This window comes from Chionomys nivalis, chromosome 3 (assembly GCF_950005125.1).
Source record: "Chionomys nivalis chromosome 3, mChiNiv1.1, whole genome shotgun sequence".
Lineage (NCBI taxonomy): Eukaryota > Metazoa > Chordata > Mammalia > Rodentia > Cricetidae > Chionomys > Chionomys nivalis.
Window position 1 is genome coordinate 122,699,724 of NC_080088.1, and position 22,001 is coordinate 122,721,724.

General features: G+C 51.0%; 1 protein-coding gene across 2 annotated transcripts in view; it reads left to right on the forward strand.

The window, feature by feature from the left end:
- Positions 1–3,295: 3,295 nt before the first annotated feature.
- Positions 3,296–22,001, forward strand: part of Grk3 (G protein-coupled receptor kinase 3) — a 103,198-nt gene continuing 84,492 nt past the window's right edge. Inside the window, exon 1 of one of the 2 annotated variants that reach the window (XM_057763841.1) lies at positions 3,296–3,511. In XM_057763841.1, the coding sequence (XP_057619824.1) occupies positions 3,399–3,511 (113 nt within the window). In that variant the 5' untranslated portion in view covers positions 3,296–3,398. The remainder of the gene's footprint in view (positions 3,512–22,001) is intronic. The other variant, XM_057763842.1, reaches the window with a different exon arrangement.

Sequence of the window (22,001 nt, forward strand, 5' to 3'; positions counted from 1 at the left end):
TTTAGTGACCATTTAAGTTTGTGTTTGTTTGTTTTTTCTTTGAGACAGGGTTTCTCTGTGTAGTCCTGGCTGTCCTGGAACTCACTCTGTAAACCAGGCTGGCCTCAAACTCACCGCCTCTGCCTCCTGAGTGCCGGCTGGGATTAAAGGTGTTTGCCACCATGCCCAGCTCTGTCCATTTAAGTCTTCATTTCATCACCTGGAGATCATGTGTGCAGTCTCAGCAAGCTCAGAAGCTGAAATAAGTGAGACCAGGCAATCCCTGCTTAGCTTTTTTCCTTGGAAGCTGCTAGCATATATTCTGGTGGGCTAAACGTGTGTTTTCACAGTTATTAATCTGTGTGTGCGTGTGTGTGTCAGGGAGCCCATGCAGAGGTCAGGGCACAGCTTGCTGGAGGCAGTTCTACATCCCCACCATGTGGGTCTCAGGAATGGAACTTAGGCTTGACAGTGTCTTTACCCCAATCTTCTCACCTTCCAGAGAGCTGTGCCTTTAGTGTGCCGTTCTCAGCCGCGTCCTGCTAATGGCGTAATGTGGTGGAGAGGAGAGAGAGAGAGAGCACACTGCGAACTGTGTGGGAACCCTGGAGTTCTGTCAATTCACAGAAGCAGCTTGAGATCTGAGCACTTCAGTCTTTTGGGGGTGGAGGGGGCTGGGCCGTGATTGTTTGCCAGGGAGTTCTGCCCACCAAGCACACGCGTGGGTGTCGATTTGTCGTCTGCATCTTTCTAGGGACTGCAGGCTGGTGACGATGATGTTTAATGACAGGGCTCAGAGGCTCAGTTATGACAACTATGTCACTGTCATCAATGCCCTTTGTTTTCGGTGAGCAGGGAAGCTGCTTCGTATTCCAGCCATGAGAAAGGGGAGGTGGAGTCAGCGGAGAAGACAGAGTGGGCCACCTAATCCTATTTCCAGAAGTTGTACCTGGGCATGAGGTCAGCTGACTTACATGATGAGGGGCCTCAGAAACATGGACACGTTTAGGACATGCTGTTCCTTCCGTTAGAAAAGCAATTGCTTGTGTTTATAAATGCACATCACTTTTGCCATTTTTGGTTCCTAGAATTGCCCTAGGGAGATGTTATTTTTGGTAAGGGGGGTCTTCCTGCTTTGGCATGTAACTGTGAGACTCTGGTTTAGAATCTTTTCTACCATGGGAGAGGCGGTAGAATGGGAGGTGATGTTGGCGGAAGACCTACTAGGTGTCAGGCAAGGTGTGTGTGTTCACATGTGTATGTGTGTATGCACTTCAAAGGGCAGTCAGATGACAAACTTGGGTGTTGTCCCCAAATGAAATTTAAGAAAAAAAAGTCACGCTTATTTATCATACATGTATACACCCATGCAGAGGTCAGAGGTCACCTTTCAGGCCTTAATTCTCCTCTTCCACTGAACTTGCTTAAATCATCACGCTAAGTGGTAAGCACCCTTACTGGCTGAGCTATCATGTTCGCCCCTCAAATTGTTTTTTGAGCTTTGGTCTCTTGATGGTCTAGAGCTCACAAATTCAGCTAGGCCGGCTGGCCAGTGAGCCCTCCCCCATCTCTGCCTGCCTCACCATCTCCTACTCCCAGGCCCAGTGCTGGGATGTGGGGTCTGGGAATGGAACTAAAGTCCTTATCTTTGTGTGACTGGCACTTCACAGACTGAACCATCTTCCTATCCCAAGGTACATTTCTAGGTGTTGGCCTCCTTCTGTTTAGACAAGAGATCTGGTTGTAACTGGTCTCATTGCCCGGTCATTAGTGAAAACAGCCACAAGAGAACTTAGATGTTGCCTCTGCTGTCTCTCAATCATTTAGCAGAGACCAAGGCTTTGAATGAAAGTGTCTCCATAACTTACTACACACTACAACTGGGAAAAAGAACTCAACAAAAACAAACAAAAAGTATCTTAGGTCAAAAAGGATCAAGAAAATGAGTGAGGCAGGAGGATGGTTTATTTGTAAAACCCCCAGATGACTTAAAAAAAAAAACCCAAGTTTTTGGAAGAAGCTATTGTGATTCAGACATAAAAAGGCAGCATCCTTTTTGGGAACTTACCCCTCCCTCCACCTCGGGTGGACAAGACATTCTGTGTTCCCATTTTTGGGTGAGAAAGTAGCAGAAGTGGGGAGTCCAAGGCCAGGTTGGGCTCCGCCTGTCTCTGCCGAGGAAGTGGCACTATGCAGTGACAGCAGTTCTATGGGAGAGATCCAGCTCCTTCTCAGGGCCTTCACACCCCTTCTTGGCCCCCTACATACTGGACCTTGGAGCTGGAGAAACTTCTGGTAAAACTGGTCAGTTAGCAAACAGAGTAGAGAAAACAAAAAGAGAGAAAACAAAAGCTGTGTCATGTGACGGCAGACCCAAGCCACTTCTGCTAGGACAGCCCCAGAACTAGCCAAAACTTGACCATTACCCCCTCAGCTAAGGACAGAATGTTGACTCGGTCCAGCTCTGGCCGAACCGAGGTTCACTGTGCTATGTGACAATTTGGATAAAGGCGCTTCAAGTTCAGGATGGCTTCAGATTTTCTGGTCCCTCAATGCCTGCCACGTGGATTCTGAATGTCGACCTGTGTGCCTGGCTACAAAAAAATAAGTAACAACCGAGGCAGGATTGGGGGTAGTGAAAAGGCCCAGGCCCCTGGAAATTCCCTATTGCCCAGAAGAGGGGCCTCAGCTCTTCTACTTCCCTGAAAACTCAGGAGGCCCAGAGCTCTCAAGGAGGCACTTCCTCTTGTACCCCTTGAGTTGGTACTAAGCCTGCAAGAGCCAGAACACTCAAAGCCCCCCACTGGACACAAAACCCGAGGCCTTTCACCTGAGTACAAGCCAGCTGTGACCTTGAACCTAGAGTGTTTCAGCAGCTGTGTCCCCAGGGACAGCTCTGCTCCAGGGCAGGACTCTTCACCCTGCTTCACCCAGCACACAGTAGCCAAGCAACTTTCTCCACTATTTCGGTTTCTCTTGGCATGGTTCACAGAGGGAGGTCTAGGGTGGGGCTAGTGGCTGGGGACACCCCCTGGGAGTAGCTCTGACCTCAATCAGGTTTTGGCAATCACCTGAAAGGACAGGTGGGGCTGCTCCAGGGTACTTCCTGGAAGTGCTTGTTGGACAGTGTGCTATTGGAGACCTCCTGGCATGGTCCCCTGAGTACTGGGCGTCTGGACTGTGCTTGGGGAGCTAAGGGTGAGGAGGAGAGGAAAGGGAGGAGGGAGAGGGAAAGGAGGAGGGAGAGGAAGTCCCTGGTGCCTGAGAGGCTGGGTCAGGAGCGCGTGGCCGCCGACGGTTGGGGGCGCGCCGGGCTGGGACGCGGAGCCGCGGAAGGGGCGGCGCGTCGGGGTCCGCGTCGGGGTCGCGCGTCGGGCGCGCCGTGGCCCCGTCGGGGCGGTGGGAGCTGCGGAGCCGCCATGGCGGACCTGGAGGCCGTGCTGGCCGACGTCAGCTACCTGATGGCCATGGAGAAGAGCAAGGCGGCGCCGGCTGCGCGCGCCAGCAAGAAGGTCGTCCTGCCGGAGCCCAGGTATGGCTCCGGCCCTCTCCGCCCTCTCCAGTCCCCTTCGGTCCTCTCCCGCCCTCTCCGGTCCCTTCCATCCCCTCCTGTTCACTCCGGTCCTCTCCCGCCCTCGCCAGTGCCTCTAGTCCCCTCCCTTCTCCTCCACCCCTCTGTCCCGGGCTGGTTGCAGGGCCGTCTGTGTGTCAGCACCCCTTCCCCTGCCCTCCGCCCCTATTCCCCCTGTAGCAGTAAGTAGACCTTGACTTCTCAGTTCTGTCAGCAGTGCCGTCACCTCAGCCACTTTCCTCAACTTGGACCCCTGGTGGTCTGCCCTTTCTGGAAAGGGTGATGGGAGAACTGCTTGAGTCTAGCCTGTCTTTCAAGACTGTCGTGGGTTCCCGCTGAATCGGCCCTGGCTCGTGAGTCCCTGCCAAGTTGCTCGTTTATCGCCACTGATTGATTATTGATTTTACGGAGGTGTGATGGCTCCTTTGGGCTGTACTTGTCCCAGGGAGTTCCCACCGGTGTTCTACCTTCTTAGCTGAGCCCACTGCCAGTTGCATAGTAGGTGTGGTAACCCCATGCACAACAAACAGCCCCTGGAGTTGACAGGAAAATTGGCTCGGACTTTATGGCAACCCTTGAACCATGCAATTCTGTTAGGATCTAAACCAAAGCTGCCCCCCCCCACACACCATGCTTTGAAATGATCAACTGTGACACACCCATGTAGCCCCAATGTTACCTTGATGTGATGGAAAATATACATATTTATTCTTTCAATCTTTTGAGGTACTGGGGAGGGGACCCAGGGTTTCACATGTGCTAGGTAAGCAATTTACCACTGAGCAGCTTGCACAGCCCCCAGAGAACCTTTCAGTGCTGAGCGATGGTCAGATTATTTTTTCCAAGTGTGTTTGTGAGCCCCGTGATCCAGGGAGCATCAAATCCCTGTATCGTGTTTGCTGGGAAGATTCGTACTGTACACACAGCTGCGCTGGCTGGGTATTTTTGGCTTGCCTTCCCTTCCAAGCCTTGGCCCCTTGCTGTTTTTTTGGGGTGTGTTGCTCCCTGATAGTGCAAACCAGCCACGAGGGGAGACCTCAGTGGACAGTAGACAGTGGACTGTGGACAGTGCATCCCCTCCTGGAGTTTAACCTATTTGGAGCTCACTGGTAATGAGACTTGATTGACATCTCTAGTAAGTGGGAAGGGCAAGACCCAGGACTCCTCAAGTCAGACTCAAGCCTCAGTAGACAACCCCCCTGTGGGGGCACAAAAAGGCTTCGTTTCGTTCTTGCGTCCCCTTGCTCTGCCCCACCCTGTGAGGGGCATGGAATCTTAAATATGTATGGTTTCTATATATAAAACCCATAAATCACAACTCATGGGGAGTTTTGCAGGGGAAGGGGACGTATGAATCCTAAAATTAGGAAGGTCTGTCTGCTGGTCTTTTCTTCTTGGTATCTGAACCCTAGCTGGGCTTCTGCTCTGTGGTGTTGCTCTCGGACGCACACTCCAGTGCCCACTTCCCCGTACCAACACCTCCGTTTTTCTATGGCCCTTTTTTGGCTTTGGTGATAGTTTCTTGCGAAGGAGAAGTGGTGTGGTTAAGTTCGCAAGCCCTGACATTCTAAGGTTGAGGGATGTCAACAAGAGAATTGAGTTAGGACAAAGTCCTTGGAGGACTGCGTTTCTGTCGCTCTTTTTCAGGTAGACTCTTGAATTAGGCCATCTGTTTCCTTCCAGGAGTCTAATTGGTTGCCTGTTTTTCTCAGTGGCTTCAGCCCCTAAGTAATAACCACCTGGTGACAGTTCCTCCTGGTGCCTTATGAGGGCTTGACTGCTGGAAGACATTTTTCGGAGTTGTGTTTACGTAACGAGGAGCGTGCATTTGAACTTGCCCATTGGTTTGTCACTATTGACTTCTTTATTTTCAACTAATTTTTTGGTTACCATCAATCTTCTTCGTGCTTCCTCGTCTCGGTACCTCTGCCTCTTCCCAGTTTTCAAGAGAACCAGACAGTATTGCATTAATTATAACAAAACTGGTCTGCAGGGCCCAGCCTCCTTTGCCTGTTACAGAGAACCTCAGAAAATGGAACACTGAGCCCAGGGGAGAGTTTTCCTCCCCCAAGAAGGCAAGAGGCAAACATTTTGTTATGTTGACACGTTATTCAATTAACGGGCCGATGGGTGTAAATCCTCCGAAGGCGACTATTTGTTCAAATCACATCTCTGCTTTAGTTCACCCAAACATTTGTTGAGCTAATGGAGCTGATAATGGGGCCTGCTGGAGGTGGTGGCTGTGACCCTTGCCGCCCTCCTAAGCAGGGTGTTTATCTTTGTGTCCATTGTGTGCTACGGTGACAAGAAATGTTCCAGTTGAATTAGGTCTCACTCACAGGCTGAGGCCAGAGAGGCAGGCTCTTAGTCATGCTGAGGCTTAGAGCTCTTCATATTGGGTCCATTTCTCTGCTAACCTTTTCCAAACAGACTGTTACTGAGTTGACTTGAAGTCACATGCAACTGAAGGAAGTTGAGTCATGAGTCTAGGTCCTCCTCTGAGAAACGCCTTCTGGCTACTGGACGTTGGTAATGTTGGGTCCTCCTTAGGAAACCTCTCTTGTCAATCACTCATGCCAAATCCCTGGGAAAGGAGAGAACACAGCTGAGGCTGTGGGTGTGCCGAAGTGGATGTGCAGCCGTCAGAGGACAGCTGAGGTGTGGGCATGCCGAGGTGGATGTGCAGCTGTTGGAGGACAGCTGTGTGGCATGCCGAGGTAGATGTGCAGCCGTTGGAGGACAGCTGTGTGGGCATGCAGAGGTGAATGTGCAGCCGTCGGAGGACAGCTGTGTGGTGTGCCAAGGTGGATGTGCAGCCGTCGGAGGACAGCTGAGGTGTGGGCATGCCGAGGTGGACGTGCAGCCGTTGGAGGACAGCTGAGGTGTGGGCATGCAGAGGTGGATGTGTAGACGTTGGAGGACAGCTGAGGTGTGGGCATGCAGAGGTGGGTTGCAGCCGTCAGAGGACAGCTGAGGCTGTGAGCATGCAGAGGTGGATGTGCAGCCGTCGGAGGACAGCTGAGGTGTGGGCATGCAGAGTGGATGTGCATCCGTCGGAGGACAGCTGTGTGGTGTGCCGAGGTGGATGTGCAGTCATCAGAGGACAGCTATGTGGCATGCCGAGGTAGATGTGCAGCCGTCAGAGGACATCCTCAGCTCTCAATCCACAGTTCCCACGTGTTTCCCACGTGTTTGAGCCACGTCTTGTTTACTGACCCACTTCTGGTCTTTTGTCTCTATCCCCCATCTTGCTGTCCCTGTTTATGTGGGTCCTCGGTATCCAAACTCAGGTCTTCACACTCTTTATTTACTTCCTAAGCCATCTCCCCGGCCCTGTTCAGTGTTTCTTATCCGAGGTGGGTAGCAGTTGTGGACCTGTTTCTCGGAAGCTGATATGGGGATGTGAAGACTCAGGGAGTAGACCTGGGCAAGAGCTTTGCTTCCAAGCGTGGTTGCCTCACTGCTGTATTTAACCTTGAACAGGCGTCATTTGGATTCTGAGGTTCTGTATTTGTGCAACGTATCATGCTTGTGAAGAGCCTTCTCATGACTCGTGAAGAGCTGTCCACACTTGGCAACGCATAAGTGACATGTGCATTCGTGTTTCCTGTCTGTCAAACCTTGGCCAACGTGGAAAGGGTGTGGCTTTCTGCCCGTTCACATTGTGATCACTTGAGAGAGCCCTCCCTGTCCAGCTTTTCCGATGTTCCCTTGGCTTCTTTCTGTGCCGACAGCCTAACCTGGGATGAGAACCGATAAGGGCGGGAAGTCACCAGGTGGTGGCTCTCTGCAAGGCTCCCATCCCCCACAAACGAGCAAACAAACCCGCAGAACCTTCGGGAAGACAGTGTTTCATCTTGGATAGGAGCCATTCTAAGAGTGCGAAAGGCAATTTGTCCTTTCCGCTATTATTTCATTCTTGGTCAAAGTTAATTTGTGCCAGCAACTCGGAGTGGCACTGGCTGCTCACAGCTGCCGGTTCTTGTACACAGATGCTCTGGGGCAATCAGTTTGGGGCCAGGGACCTGTCCAGCGGAACGCTGTAAAATGCTTGAAATTCAGAGCCCCGTGTGTCTCTTCGAGGTACAGGCAGTCCTTGCTTTGATGATGTGTTCTTAGCAACAGTCTTCTGAAGCGCTTGCCCAGAACTTGGCTTTGCCAAGCACCCATGAAGACAAGGATGTCAGGGTTGGAGGAGACACAGCAGGCTGGCAGATGGATGGCAAAGGGGTGAAGTGAGATTGGAAGCAACAGGAGGCTTTTCTTCATGGGGGCCCCCAACACCCAGACAAAGGAAAGGTGTCTTTTAGGTAATGGCATAGAAACTAACGTCACTGGCAATGTCTCCTGGGCCAGGTCTTGGTGCCATCAAGTGCTACAGAGGTAGCCACACCAGGTGCACACCATTTTCCTGTTTCACGCATGCTCAAGAATACCAGGGAAGGGATCTAGGATGCAGGATCCAGGATGCAGGATGCAGGATGCAGGTCTGGGTTCCCCATTCTACCCATTGAGCAGTTTAGCCTCTCCTAGCTGAACAGAAGAGCCAACACCCTCACCTTTTATTTTACAAGGAATGGATGAAACTCTGTTTTAATTTGGGGAAAAGTCACCTTAGGAGATCTTAATCACTGGTGTGGCTTCCAGACAGCAGGGCTGTCCTCAGGCTGAAAGAGAGCTGTGACCCCCTGACGAAGGTAATTGTGGTGAAGCATGAGGTCCGATGACACAGGAAAAAGTGTGCTGTGTGTCCTTGCTGGGGTGGTGAGGAGCTGTGGTCAACGTTGCCTCATCTTCCAGACAGGTTTCCACTGGGGTGTCTACTCAGAAAAAGGAGGTGCTGATCCCCACTTCCATTTCTAGGAAAAGAAAATGTATTTAGCTTAATTTTTAATAAAACCACTATTTCAAAAACCCTTCTCTTATTAGAGAATAATAAGGTGTGAAGACGACCACTGGGAAATGACTGAGCACGGTTGTCTCCTCATCGCGGTATCCCTCTGCGGACACTGGCAATAGGGACAGAAGTGACAAACTATGCCCTGGTTAATTTTGTTTCGGCTTGACACAGGCTGGAGTTGCTGGAGAGAGGGAGCCTCAGCTGAGAAAATGCCTCCATGAGATCAAGCTGTAGACAAGCCTGTAGGGTGTTTTCTTAATTAGTGGTTGATGGGGGAGGGGCTTAGACCACTGTGGGTGGTGCCATCCCTGGGCTGTGGCTCTAAGCCAGCAGGCGAGCAAGCCATGTGGGCAAGCTGGTAAGCAGCACCCTCCATGGCCTCTGCCTCAGCTCCTGCCTCCAGGCTCCTGCCCTGACTTACTTTGGTAATGAACAATGATGTGCTTTTGGTCATGGTGTCCACCACAGTAACCCTAACCAAGACACTGCATGTATGTATGACCTAGAGCTCACTATGTAAGCCAGGTTGACTTCAGACCTACAGAGCTACACCTGCCTCCACCTCCCAAGTGCTGGGATGATAGGTGTTCACCGCCGTGCCTGGCTTTTCCACCTTATTTCCTGAGGCAGGGTCTCTCTGTGAACCTGGGACTCATTGGTTCGTCTGGACTGGTTGGTCAGCAAACCGCAGAACCAGTCCTCCCCCTGTCTCTCTGCCTCCAGTCCAGCTCTGGGCTGAGACATGCACTATCACGCATGGCTTTTACCCGGTGCTGGGAGTCCTACTGTGTGCAGGGCTGAGATAGCTGTGCCCAGGTCACCAGCACACTCCTGAGCCACTGTGTCCAGCGGAGCTGGTGCCCCCCTTCTGCCTTTGCTTCTCTCCAGCCTCTCATGTCTTCTTTCTATTCTCGTCATTAGTGCAGAATTGGAATTCCCAGGCCTTCTGATTGCTCTGTGGGTCAGTCCTCATGTCCTGCAAATGTCATTTCTAATTTTAGAACTCATCTTTTGGGTCCTCTGTGCTCTGGCCAAATCATGCACATATTTAAATACTTTCTATGTGTGGCTTTACAGGAGCAGAGTTCTGCCATCTGAGTACCTGGTAGTCAGTGAAGGCCTTCTGGGTACCTGGTGAAGGCCTTCTGGGTACCTGGTGAAGGCCTTCTGGGTACCTGGTGAAGGCCTTCTGGGTACCTGGTGAAGGCCTTCTGGGTACCTGGTGAAGGCCTTCTGGGTACCTGGTGAAGGCCTTCTGGGTACCTGGTGAAGGCCTTCTGGACACCTGGTAGCTGGCGAAGGTCAGCATGGACTCCACCTTGGGTCCATGCACTTGTCTAACATTGCTCCATGCTTCCATGGTGTTAGGAGCAGGAAGCGTGGATCATATATGAGAGGAAGTGGCCAGGACCTCCATGCAGAGTGACCTAACAGCCCTCTGCCATCAGGGTCTCTCAGCTTCCTGTGCCCTCCCTCCTATCATTGATGAATGTAGTAGAATAGAGGGTTCTAGAAGAACCTTGGAAAGAGAGACTTGGAAAGTCTCCGATCATTGTATTCAGTTTCCACACCTCTAATGCACACTATCTACTCATCTGACCTTAGAATGCTCGAACAGAAACCCCTGTCCTAAGTATTTTTATTCATTCGTTAGTAGAGCATGGAACGGGGGAAGGCTCTTGAAGAACGCCAGACACAGGAAAAGGCAGACTTCCAGCGTACTATCTGGTTGTTGGGATTGTGCACACACAGCACAGGGCACTGGTACACTTTCAAAAAGCATATGGCATGGCTAGGAGTGCGGGTCAGCTGGCATAAACATGTGACGGCAGAAGCATTTGCCTAGCATGCATGAAAACCCCAGGTCCACACCTGTGATCCCAGTAACTGGGAGGTGGAGGCAGGAGGGTCAGGAATTCAAAGTCATCTTTTGCTGCATAGTGAGTTAGAGGCTAGCCTGGGCTACTTGAGAACCTGTCTCAAAACTCAAAAGGAGGAGGACTAATGGAAGGAGGTGGGGGAGGGAGGAGCTCAAATTAGACAGCGGTAGCTGTGAAGCAGTGTGCTGGAGGCCCTGGTGCCAGGCTGCCTGGAGGAGATGGAGGCAGAGTCCTGGAGAATTGGGAGGCTGACTGATTGGGCCAGGGAAGAGCAGCTGGTGAGGCCTAGAACCAGAAGTGGGTACAGGTCCCAGGTGTCTCCTCAGCTTTTCTGTGAGCTGTGTACTGTGGTCTTGTGTGTCTAGATCCCCCTACATGGTGTTTCCCTCCCTCCTCTCTTCTCCCTGCACCCCTCTATTCCTCTGATGAGATCTGGGGTCTTCACAGGCCTTCTGCTCTTGACTTTGTGCCTTCCTTCCCTAACATGAACCAGGATTGATGGTGTGATGCGCTAGGTGGCTCCGGGTCGTGAGCAGGTTTTGCCCGACTCTTTCTTAGGCACGAGAGATTGTAGAAATTCTCAGGGTCTCACTCTCGTGTTTAAAGGGCTCTCGGAGAGCGACCAGTCTGGCCACACGTCTCGGACACCTTTGGAATGTCTGTTCTACAGTCTGAGCGCTGGGTTCCTCGTCCCTCTGTGGTTCTCCAAAACACAACCTTCCAAGCATGGCAACTGCCCAGCCTGCCTTGGCTTCTGTGGGAAGTTCTCTGGGCCTTTGTCATCTTGGGTGTAGTGAGGTGTGCACATCACTTTGTAATCTACCTAGGACAGGAGTGTCTCCGGTAAATGAGGATCTTAAAATCCACAAAGATGTCAAAAAAGACAGGTATAAAATCCCCATAACTACTTTAGGTATGGTATCTTGGATGTTGAACGTGTGGTCGGCTTACTTCTAAGTTCAGTTTTAGAAAGAGATTTTTGGCACTGGGAATGCTTTAAAATCTGTGCTGTCAGTTTTCTGACCAGGGCTTGAATTAGGACATGGAGTGAGGGGTGGGTTATACTCATAGAAGGCTCACCATTATTGATGGGGATGTTTAAGGAAGAAGGGGGCCCTGATTGTGCTGACAGTTGCCCTGCCTTGTGAGAACGGAAAGATGAGCATTTCAGGGATTCAGGAACACAAATCCCATTAGCCGGGGAGGGCTCTACTCTCTTAATCCTAGCAGCCAAGCTCCACTGTCTGCAGAGCTGGGTGTGACCGGACCTCACAAGCTAGGCACGCACTGGCAGTCTCCCTCCTCCCCAGCGTAGCATCCTGAATCATATTACCGAGCAACACACTCTGGTGTGTGCAGCTGTGTGAGTGCCAGCCGGAGTTAATGTTTCACTTAGAAGAAGTCTTCACAAGGTTTTCTGTAGTTTCCAGACACTTCATCCAGGGTTTCTGTATCCACATGGCTCTTGATAGGAATTTAAGTTAGAACTGGACTAAGAGTTGCGTGAATCAACCCTCGTGTGGCTGCTAAATTCCGAAGGCTGCATTTTAGCTTCAAAGACATCAAAGGCTGTGATATTCTGCCTATATCGTCTTCGTGAAGTATGGGAGTCTGGAGGGCCCGCGGTGGCAGAACTCTTGCCTAGCTTGTATGAGGCCTTGTGCAAAAGGGGAAGGAAGGAAGGAAGGAAAGAAGGAAGGAAGGAAGGAAGGAAGGAAGGAAGGAAGGAAGGAAGGAAGGAAGGAAGAAAAGCCTTCACATGTGAGCCTGAGGGACTCAGTGGTGAGTCACCCAGGCCCACCCAGCGCTGACTCCCGTGACAGCAAGCTGAGGCACTGCTCACCTGCAGTGTGGTCTCACTATCTCCTACTAAATTTGTGGTGTTGCACACGAATGCGTCGCACACGTGAGTGTTGCACACTCATGCATGTGCAGGTGCACATGGAACTGCATGCGTGTGCATGTGGAGGCTGGAGGTCAACTGAAGGTTTTATCCCTCAGAAGCCATCCACCTTGGTTTGCTGAGACAAAGTCACCCACTGACCCAGAACTCACCCACAAGCTGGGCTGGCCAGCGAGTGCCAGGGAGTCCCCCAGGTTTTGCTTCTCCAGTGTCTCGACAGAGCTCAAGTCCTCATGCTTCACTGACAGTCGTCTCCAGCTCTCTAGCACTTCTGAGCGGTGCAGTCTTCTCAGCAGGGCATTAAGTGCAGACTAGGGCATGCCCTGGCTGGTACCCTTGGTGCCGCCCACTGAACCCTCCTCAGTGGGGCAGGAAGGAGTTAGTGTTTATGGAAAGAGTCCCAGCACTTTGTGGCACAGGTGGGGCACTGCCTCTCCCCCTCCATGCTGACAGACGCACCTCCAGGGTCTGATCAGCGGCTGGCTGGCTGACTGGCTGGCTGGCTGGTTTAGAGCCTTGTGAAAACAGATGCCCGTCCTTGATTCTGTGCTGTAGACTGACGGCTGATGCACAGAGCTGGGGCGGCTCCATTTGGCGGCTCTGCCTCATTGCTGTTGCAAGCTCCGGGCTTAGCTTGTGGCTCTCTCCTATCCGTCAGGGACAGCACGCTTGATGGCAGAGTCCACATAGGAAAAGATGGAGAGTCCTGCGGCTCCATAGGCCCTCTGCGTTCGCGGCTGGTTCGTCATTTCAGCTGAATTTGAAGCTATTCTTTAACTGTTGGCTGCTCTGGGTCAGGGCAGAGCCACAGCACTGGGTGACAATCAGGGACAGGTGGGTTTGACCAGATCCTGATTCAAGTCCAACAGCCATGGGAAGGCTGGTCCTGGAGTCAGAAGAGGGAGCAGGCTGTGTATCTTCCGGAGTTACAGTTTCTTCTGGAATGGAGGGGGTGGGTCAGGGCAGGGAAGAGTGCAAAGATGGAGGAAGTGTGGGAGGCAAAGGAGCCCCAAATTCTGGTAGCTGCTAAGGATGGGATCTCTGTGTCCTATACTTGCTATCTGAGAATATAATAATGATGATGATGATGATGATGAATTATTATTGAGACAGTATCTCATGTTGCACAGGCTGCCCTCAAACTCACTGTGTAGCCAAGGATGACTTGAATATCTGATATTCCGACTTCTTCTAGAGTGCGGCTTACAGAAGGTACCATCGTGCCCTGTTTGTTGGTGCTGGGGTGAAACCCAGGGTTTGGTGCCTGCGGGGCAAGCAGCCTGGTGTGGGAATTCCTGTGCAATGGCGAGGTGTGAGGGTGCTAACTGTGTTCTTCTAACGTGGAGGGCCTCCGTTGTCACACAACTGGACTGTGACAGTGTCATATGGATGCAACCTTCTGCATTGACAACTTCCTGGTGCAAAGAACTTTGCTGAGGTCCCCTGAGAGCTAGAGTCGCAGTGCTGCTAAAGAAACCCAGGGGGAAGGTGGGGAGAGCCTGGCTGGTGCAGACAGGCCGCACTTCAAGCACACTGTCACCCCATCTTTTTACTAAGAGGCCTGCATCAACCCTCTATTTTGAAATCATTTGCAGGCCTGTGAGCCGGCTCAGCAGGCAGTGTTTGTGGCTCAGGCGGTGAACTGAGTTCGATCCCTAGGACCCACGTGGTAGGAGGAGAGAACCAGCTTCCACAGGCTGTCGTCCTGAGGGCCTCATGCTCACGTGACATGCGCACAACCACCCCATACCTGCCACCACTTCACAGTGATTACTGTTTCCAGATGTGTTGCTAAGACCAGTATGAGGAGAAACAAAGTCTTATTAGAGAGAATCTGGACAATCGAGATTGTTTCTAGAGCAGATGTGTCGGTGTGCAGATGTTGGTAAACTCCAGACAGCTTGTTCATTCCTGAAAACACGAACTGGGACCTCGTCAGTGGTAGAGAACATTTGCCCAGCCCAGGACAGGCCTTCACTTCCATCCCCACCACTGAACAAAGTTGGTGAAGTCCCTAAAGGAACTCATAAGGGGGTCCTCACTAACTCAGAAGAGAAAGGGGACAAGATAACCAGAAGGCTATTAAAAAAGTAAGACAAATCCAGGGAGTCGCATCCCAGTCCTTGGATTAGATTTATGAACTAATAACTCTGAGCTGTGCGGGAGGGGTGGGCTCCTAGTCACTATCACACAAGACTCTAATCCCTCTACATTGTGTGCAAAGACGAGTTCCAGAGCATCTAATGAAGTTGTCGCGGAAGAGTTATATCAGAATGCGAGGGGACTTATGTCTGTGGGCGGGGGAACACACGGGCTTTCCTGAGCGAACCCTGAGATATATAGACTGTGACTGAGGAGACAAGGGATCTGAAGTTCTCACGTGACCCAGCTTGCCATGCACCAGCTTAAAAGACCAAGTACCCTTCGGAGAGGTGCACGGACCAGAGGTGTCCCGGACTGGGGGTTTAGCTTTTTAGATTTTGGAATATTTACAGGCACATACCGAGATAGGACACAGATCTAGTCAAAGAGGGAAGGCTGTGTCCTTCACACCTCCCACCCTTGGCTCTAGAGGGCATTTTGTTAGTGAGACCTTGTAATAAAAAAATACACAGACAACACTTTCGGATTATAGAGTATTCTGAAATCTGAGTCTTCAGGTCAGGGGTGCATTGGGTGACCGTCCTAGAATGGGGTGACTTAGCTTGTCACTTCTTTGCTGGGCAATACTCATTTAATTTCATTTCTGCTGGACTCAAAAGGCTTCAGGGAGGAGGCAGCCTGGCCAGTGCTGAGAGCACAGGCCTTTTCTGTCAGTGAGTCGGTTTGCTGGACAGTTTCTCCTCATAGACTCGGGAGGGGGGAGCTTCTTTCCAGCAGCCACACTGGTCCTGATGCTGTGGAGGCAAGCAAGTCCCTCTGTGGATGCTGCTCGCTGGCTTCTGTTTTCCTGCATTTGAAGGGAAATTACTGGTCTTTTGTGCGTTTGTTTGCTGTTTTCTCCTGGCCTGGAAAAGCCAGTGCCTCCTGTCCCTGCTTCTCTCTTGGTCCTCATGGGGACCCCCTCAGTAGCTGCAGTCCTGAACAGTATGGGTGTCTCCATGCCCCACTGTCCTAGCTTCATTCTCCATGCCTGCTCTAGATGAGGCCCTGCAGGGCAGGGAAGATCAAGTCTAGAGCCGACTTTGAGCAAATGAGTGAGTAGCAGCAGAGCAAACTCTCTCTTCGTTGTTCCCCCAAGGAAGAGCATGTATTTAGAAAGCAAGGCCTGTTGGTGCAGGCCTGTAATCCCAGCTGCCAGGGAGGCTGAGGCAGAGGGCAAAAAGGTTGAAGGCCTGTGACTTTTACCTTGACAGAGTAAGTTCAGAGTAGGCCACCGAGTAAAGAGTGCTGGGGATACAGCTCAGTGGGAGAGCACTGGGCTAGCATATACTAGGCTCTGGGTTCAGTCCCCACCCATCCCCCCAAGGAGAGCGAGAGCTTGTTAACCTATTTGTGGTAGTATGGTCGATATCCAAAGTGCTGAACTTTAAGACAGTCGTGTGCAGGACAAGGTTCTTTATGCTCATGACATCAGGAACTCCTGAATTCCTTTGTATGCATAAAAACATAAGCAAGCACTGTTATAGGACAGTGGTTCTCAACCTGTGGGTCGTGACCCCTTTGGGGGGGGTCCCATGATCCTTTCACAGGGGTTGCCTAAAACCCTTGGAAAACACAGATATTTACATTATGATTCACAACAGTAGCAAGATTATAGCTATGAAGTAGCATTGAAAATAATTTTATGGTTGGGGTCAGCACAACATGAGGAACTGTGGTTGAGCGCCGCTGGTCTGGGAAGTGACCTTATTTTTTTTTTTTTTTTTAAAGATTTATTTATTTATTATGTATACAACATTCTGCCTCCATATATGTCCGCATGCCAGAGGAGGGCGCCAGATCTCATTACAGATGGTTGTGAGCCACCATGTGGTTGCTGGGAATTGAACTCAGGACCTCTGGAAGAACAGCCAGTGCTCTTAACCTCTGAGCCATCTCTCCAGCCCCCAGTGACCTTATTTTAAACTGCAGATTTGGATACATTGGGCTCAATAGCTTTCCTTAAGCTGTGAGAATCATATTAGTTTTCTTTTTCCAGACAGGGTTTCTCTGTGCAGCCCTGGTTGTCCTGGAACTCGCTCTGTAGACCAGGTTGGCCGAGAACTCAGAGATTTGCCTGCCTCTGCCTCCCAAGTGCTGGGATTAAAGGCATGCACCACTATGTCTGACTCAAGAATCATTTTCTCTAGACAATTCTGAGGCCCCTTACATGAGAAAAATACCAGGTGAGGAACCTAACCATTTCTTGGTGACTAATGAGACAGGAGACTGGAACCCAATGAGCTCAGGGCGAGGCGGTAGGGGTCAGAAGCCGTGGGGGTCAGAAGCCTTTGGGCTCAGGGCAAGACAGTGGGGGTCAGAACCACTGGGCTCAGGGCCAGGCTGTGGAGTCTTAGAAGGATATTTTCTGGGAGGCTCATTTTGTTTTGAAAAGTAACTTGTCAGCTCCACGTCAGTACAGGACGTCACACTGGACGTCACACTGTATATCACACTGGATGTCACACTGGACGTCACACTGGACGTCACACTCAACCTCTTGCCTTGCTGGTGTCAGTTGTCTGAGAAACAGAGATAAAGGGAACCTGGGTACTCTGAGGGTTTGTTGAAGGTCCGTGCTGTTGGGCAGGGTATGGTTTAAGATCCTATTACATTAAAATCACCATGGAGGGTCCTAGGGTGTGTGTGTGTGTATGCAGAGTGGAGCGTACACACCTGTGTGTATACACGCGTGGAGGTCAGAAGTCAATGTCTCCCTTACCTGCTCTCCTCCATTGTTTTTCCGTCTTTCAGACACAGGTCTCTCCCTGGGCTCCCTGGTTAGGCCAGGCTGGGTGGCTACAGAGCACCAGGAATCCCGTCTCCTCTCCAGTGCTGGGATTGCAGGTGTGTGCCCTGGTGCTTGACCTTTTACCTGAGTGCCAGGAAGCCAAACTCTGATCCTATGCTACGTGGCTAGCGCTTCATTCACTGAGCCATCTCCTCAGCTCCTGGCACCCCTAGTTATGAGGTCTCATGATCCCAGGTTTGGCAAGGATGAGAAGCCAGTGAGCAACTAGCTCTGCTTCCCGTGGCTGCTCCATGTCCCTACCATCCACATTGCTCTTCCTGTTGGCTTCTGTCCCAGGCCAGATGCCAGCTAGGGACGCATCCCCAGCAGGTGCAGGGGAGGAGTAAGGGCAAGACAACTTCCTTTTAAGAAAGTGATTAGGGCTTGTCTCTTCTGGTAAGGTTTTCACTATTGTGACCTTGGTCATGTGACCACACTGATTCTTGAGGTGCATTGCCTATGGCTGTCCAGGTTCTTCTCTGTTCAGATGGAGATGGAGGATGGTGAGAAACAGCCCCCTTAGCATCAAGAGTCCTGGATGCCAGAGGCTCACAGGCTGCACTTGGCCAGTCATGGATTTGCAGGTTGCAGATCTCAGTCTTCAGCTGCTCTTCCAAGCACCGTCCTGTCAGAGAGGTGTTTATTTGGGTGCCTGTAGGGTAGGCTATGCAGAGATGCAGAGGGGAAGCACTAGACAACTTGGAACCCTGGGTAATGAAATTTAGGTATGCTTACTGTTGTACAAAGAAGAGGACTGGGGAGTGGGTTCACAGTGCGAGCAAGAGGGCCAGCGTTTGTGTCTTCAACATTCACATGCCCAGTGGTTCCTGTGTATAATCCTGGCACAGGGGACGGAGACAGGGGAAACCTGTGGAGTGCTGGCCAGCTGACCTCATGGAATCTGTGAGTTCCAGACTCAGGGAAAAACTCCATCTCAAAAGAGGTGGTGCATGCAGGGTGTGGGAACCTGGCAGATATCTGTGAGTTCCAGGCCAGCCAGGGCCATATTGGGAGGCAATGTTGCAATAAATAAGCAAGTAAATAAAGAAATGGAATAATGAATGAAAAGGAAAAAAGAAAAACAATGGCACGTTGTGGAAGAAACTCATTGACCTCTTACTTCCATGTGCTGGAATACGTCTGCATCACACCACACACACACACACACACACACACACACACACCGCATGGCATTGACTGTCTAGATCTTGTTGGAGTAGCACCAGGAGTAGCACACAGCTTCACTGGCATGTGGATGGATGTTCAGGGACAAATTACTATGGGTGCTGGATTGCTCAAGGCTGTGGGATTTATATGCAAGACTGAGTGCTGAGGAGCTGGGGGATGGAGGAGGCTGGGGAGGAGCTGGGAGTGGAGGAGGCTGGGAGGAGCTGGGGGATGGAGGAGGCTGGGGAGGAGCTGGGGGTGGAGGAGGCTTGGAGAGCTAGGGGTGGAGGAGCTGGGGATGAGCTGGGGGAAGCTGGGGGATGGAGGAGGCTGGGGGAGAAGCTGGGGGTGGAGAAAGCTGGGAGGTGCTGGGAGGTGGAGGAGGCTGGGGAGGAGCTGGGGGTGGAGGAAGCTGGGGAGGAGCTGGGGAGGAGCTGGCCCCAATCTCCATAGTGAAACACTTACACAGCCTACTGTGCTGCCTGTGTGGTCCGGTGGCTTAAACAGCAAGGCAAAGTTTCCATGGTGACTTTGGCTATTTGGTTCTGGGTTGTGTGCCTAATGAGTTGTTTGTGGAAAATCTCTAGCAACTGTACATTAGAAAACAAAACACCCAAGTCTTGCGGTTTCGTTTTGAGGGACTTGACGTTTGAAGCGACTGCCGAGCTATTTTTCTTAAAGAAGCTGCCCTGTGGTTTGTGATCCTGAGTGTGTGTGGTTTGCAGAGCGCTCGCACACACCAGCTGGCCTGGTCTCCCCACCTGCTTCCTGTGCAACTAGACTTTTACAGGAATGTGATGCCTACCGGGTAAAATATTTATGCTCTAGAGTGAAACAGCCAGGCCTCTGGTGGAGCTTGGTGGATTTTAACTGTGGAAGCTGTTCAGTCAGGTCAACTGCTGAGTCTTCTCCAACAGCCACAAGCTGGGGCTCTGTCTCTCTTCCCTTGGCCTGAGGAGATCAGGTGGCTGGTCCTTCAATCAATTAATTGTGTGTGGGTGTGCACTGAAGTCAGAGGGCCGCTTGCGGGAGTCACGTCTCCCCTTTCACCATGTGCGTCCTGGGTGTTGAGCCCAAGTTGTCAGTCTTGGCAACCAGCCCCTTTGTCCGCTGTGCCATCTTGCCAGCATTTCATGTGATTTAGTAGCAGAGGCGTCTTAGTCATGGAGCTGTCTGGTCCATGTCCTCAACAGTGCTGCTGTCTCTCTACCCAGCTGCCGTGCAGTTTTAAGGAACCTACGGGACTCCAGTCAGAATCTGTCTTATATCCTGGCTTAGGCTGTCAAGGAAGCTGGAGGCCGGACTTGGGTCCTTTCACACTTTGTGTGGCGAAGCTGTCACAAGTGTGCAGGAGAGAGCGGTGTGTGGAAGCACCACCTCACCCAGCCGTCACTCTGCCCCCCTCAGCCTGTCCTCTAGGGCATCTCCCCCCACCTCCCATTCCCCCTGGTTATTAAGCAACACCCCCAGGCAGGTATGTTGTTTCACCCCAGCTCTTTCTGTAAGCATTCATGAGAACAAGTAACTTTTTTTTTTTTTTAATATCTTCGAGACAGGGTTTCTCCGTAGCTTTTGGTTCCTGTCCTGGAACTAGCTCTTGTAGACCAGGCTGGTCTCGAACTCACAGAGATCCGCCTGCCTCTGCCTCCCAAGTGCTGGGGTTAAAGGCGTGCGCCACCACCGCCCGGCCAGCAAGTAACTCTTTTCAGATACAAGTTGCTTCAGATGTTCAATCAAGCCACAGGTATCTCTCTCCCCTCTTCCCCCCACCCTCTCTGACAAAGTCTCACTATGTAGCCCAGGCTGATGTCAAACTCATGATCCCCCTGCCTCAGCCCCTGAGTGCTAAGATTAGAGGCACCACACCTGGCAACATTTTAACATAAAGAGATTTTTTTCTTAGTTTGTACTTACGTGGTACATTCTTTTTCGTCTTGCAGAACACTTGTCCCCACTTCTGCGGTTACCTTTTGATTATTTTTTTTTGTTGTTGTTGTTCCAGAAATCAGGTCCCTTGTGTTCTGTTGCTGTGATAAAATACCATAACCAAGGCAAAGTCAAAAGGAAGGGTGTGCTTATGGTTGTTCCATGGATAGGAACCCATGACCGTCATGGAGGGCGCATGGCAGCGGTAGGCAGGAGTGGCGCTGGAGCAGCAGCTGAGAGCTCACATCTGACTCACAAACAGGAGGCAGAGAGCACACTGGGAATAGCCAAGTCTTCTGAAACCTCAGAGCCTGTCCCCAGTGGCACACCTCCTCCAACAAGGTCACACCTCCTAATCTTTCCCAAAACGGTTCCATCAACTGGGGCCCAAGTATTCAAACATATGGGGTTCAGTTCCCAGCACCCACATGGCAGTTCACAACTGCCTTGTAACTCCAGTCCCAGGACATATCCAATGCCCATTTTTGGCCTCTTCTGGCACCAGGCACATGCATGGCTCACAGAGGTTCAGTCAAGCAAAACACCCATACATATAAAAATTTTTCAAAGTTAAAAAATAAAGGAGACAAGACAGACACACAGTGAAATATAAGGAAACCCAATAAATTTGATTCCATCAAAATTAAACATGCAAGTGTGTGGATAATGGCATTATTAGGTAATAACACACATCTCCACACACCATCTCAGTACCTGGGGCTGCCCTCTGCAGTCAAGGAACATGCACTGCTTTGAGGGGAGATTCAGAGTCTCTGTTCTTTAACTCAATGTCATTACTTTAGGTTCTACCTATGCTGTTCAGTGCATAAATCAGTAGATTGTTTCCCTCTGATCCTCTGTTTTGAGACACTGCGTAGCTCTGGATAGCCCAGAACTCACTATGTAGAACAGGCTGGCCTCAAACTCTCAGATATCTACGCCTCTACCTAGCTCATTCCCTTTTATTGGCGAGTCATAGCCATTAGCGGACGTCCTTGTGGCAATGTGTGTGCTTTCCAGCTTGGATCAGGCTGAGATGACCAGCCTGTCATGTGTCAGCTTGTATTTGGTTGTACACGTTCACATTTCTGGGGTCAGTACCCAGGAGCAGAAGGTGGGTCTTATGGCAGTATTGTTGAACTTCGGGGCACTGCCGAGCCCTTTGCCATGTCTGTTCCACGCTCCCAGTAGTTATTCCGCATTTGCTGACATGGGGTTTGGGGTTTGGTCTTTTCTCTGGCAGTGTGTGCTGGAGTTACACTGTGGTTTCAGTTCCCGTTTTCTGGCGACTCGTGATTCTGGGTCCCTCTTCACGAGCTTTTTCACCGTCTGTGTGAACAGTGAAGTATCTGTTCATTTGTATTTTCTCACTTATATTGAATTGATTTTTGTTTTATTTTTTTTGGGGGGGGAGTGGGAGGAAAGGGTCCCAGGTAACCCAGGCTGGCCCTCAACTTGCTATGTAGCTGAGGATGTCCTTGAACTTGTGATTCTCCTGCTTCCACCTCCAAAGTGCTGGGGTTACAGGAGTTTACCAACACACACAGTGTTTTAGGTTGTTGTTCTCTTTAAATTTCTTTTTTAGATTGATTTATTTTATGTGTACACATGGTTGCCTTTGTGTGTGTGTGTGTGTGTGTGCACCATGTGCATGTTTGGCGCCCTCTGAGGTCAGAAGAGGGTGGTGGGTCCCCTGGAACTGAAGTGACAGACAGTGATGATGAGTCACCATGCGGGAACTT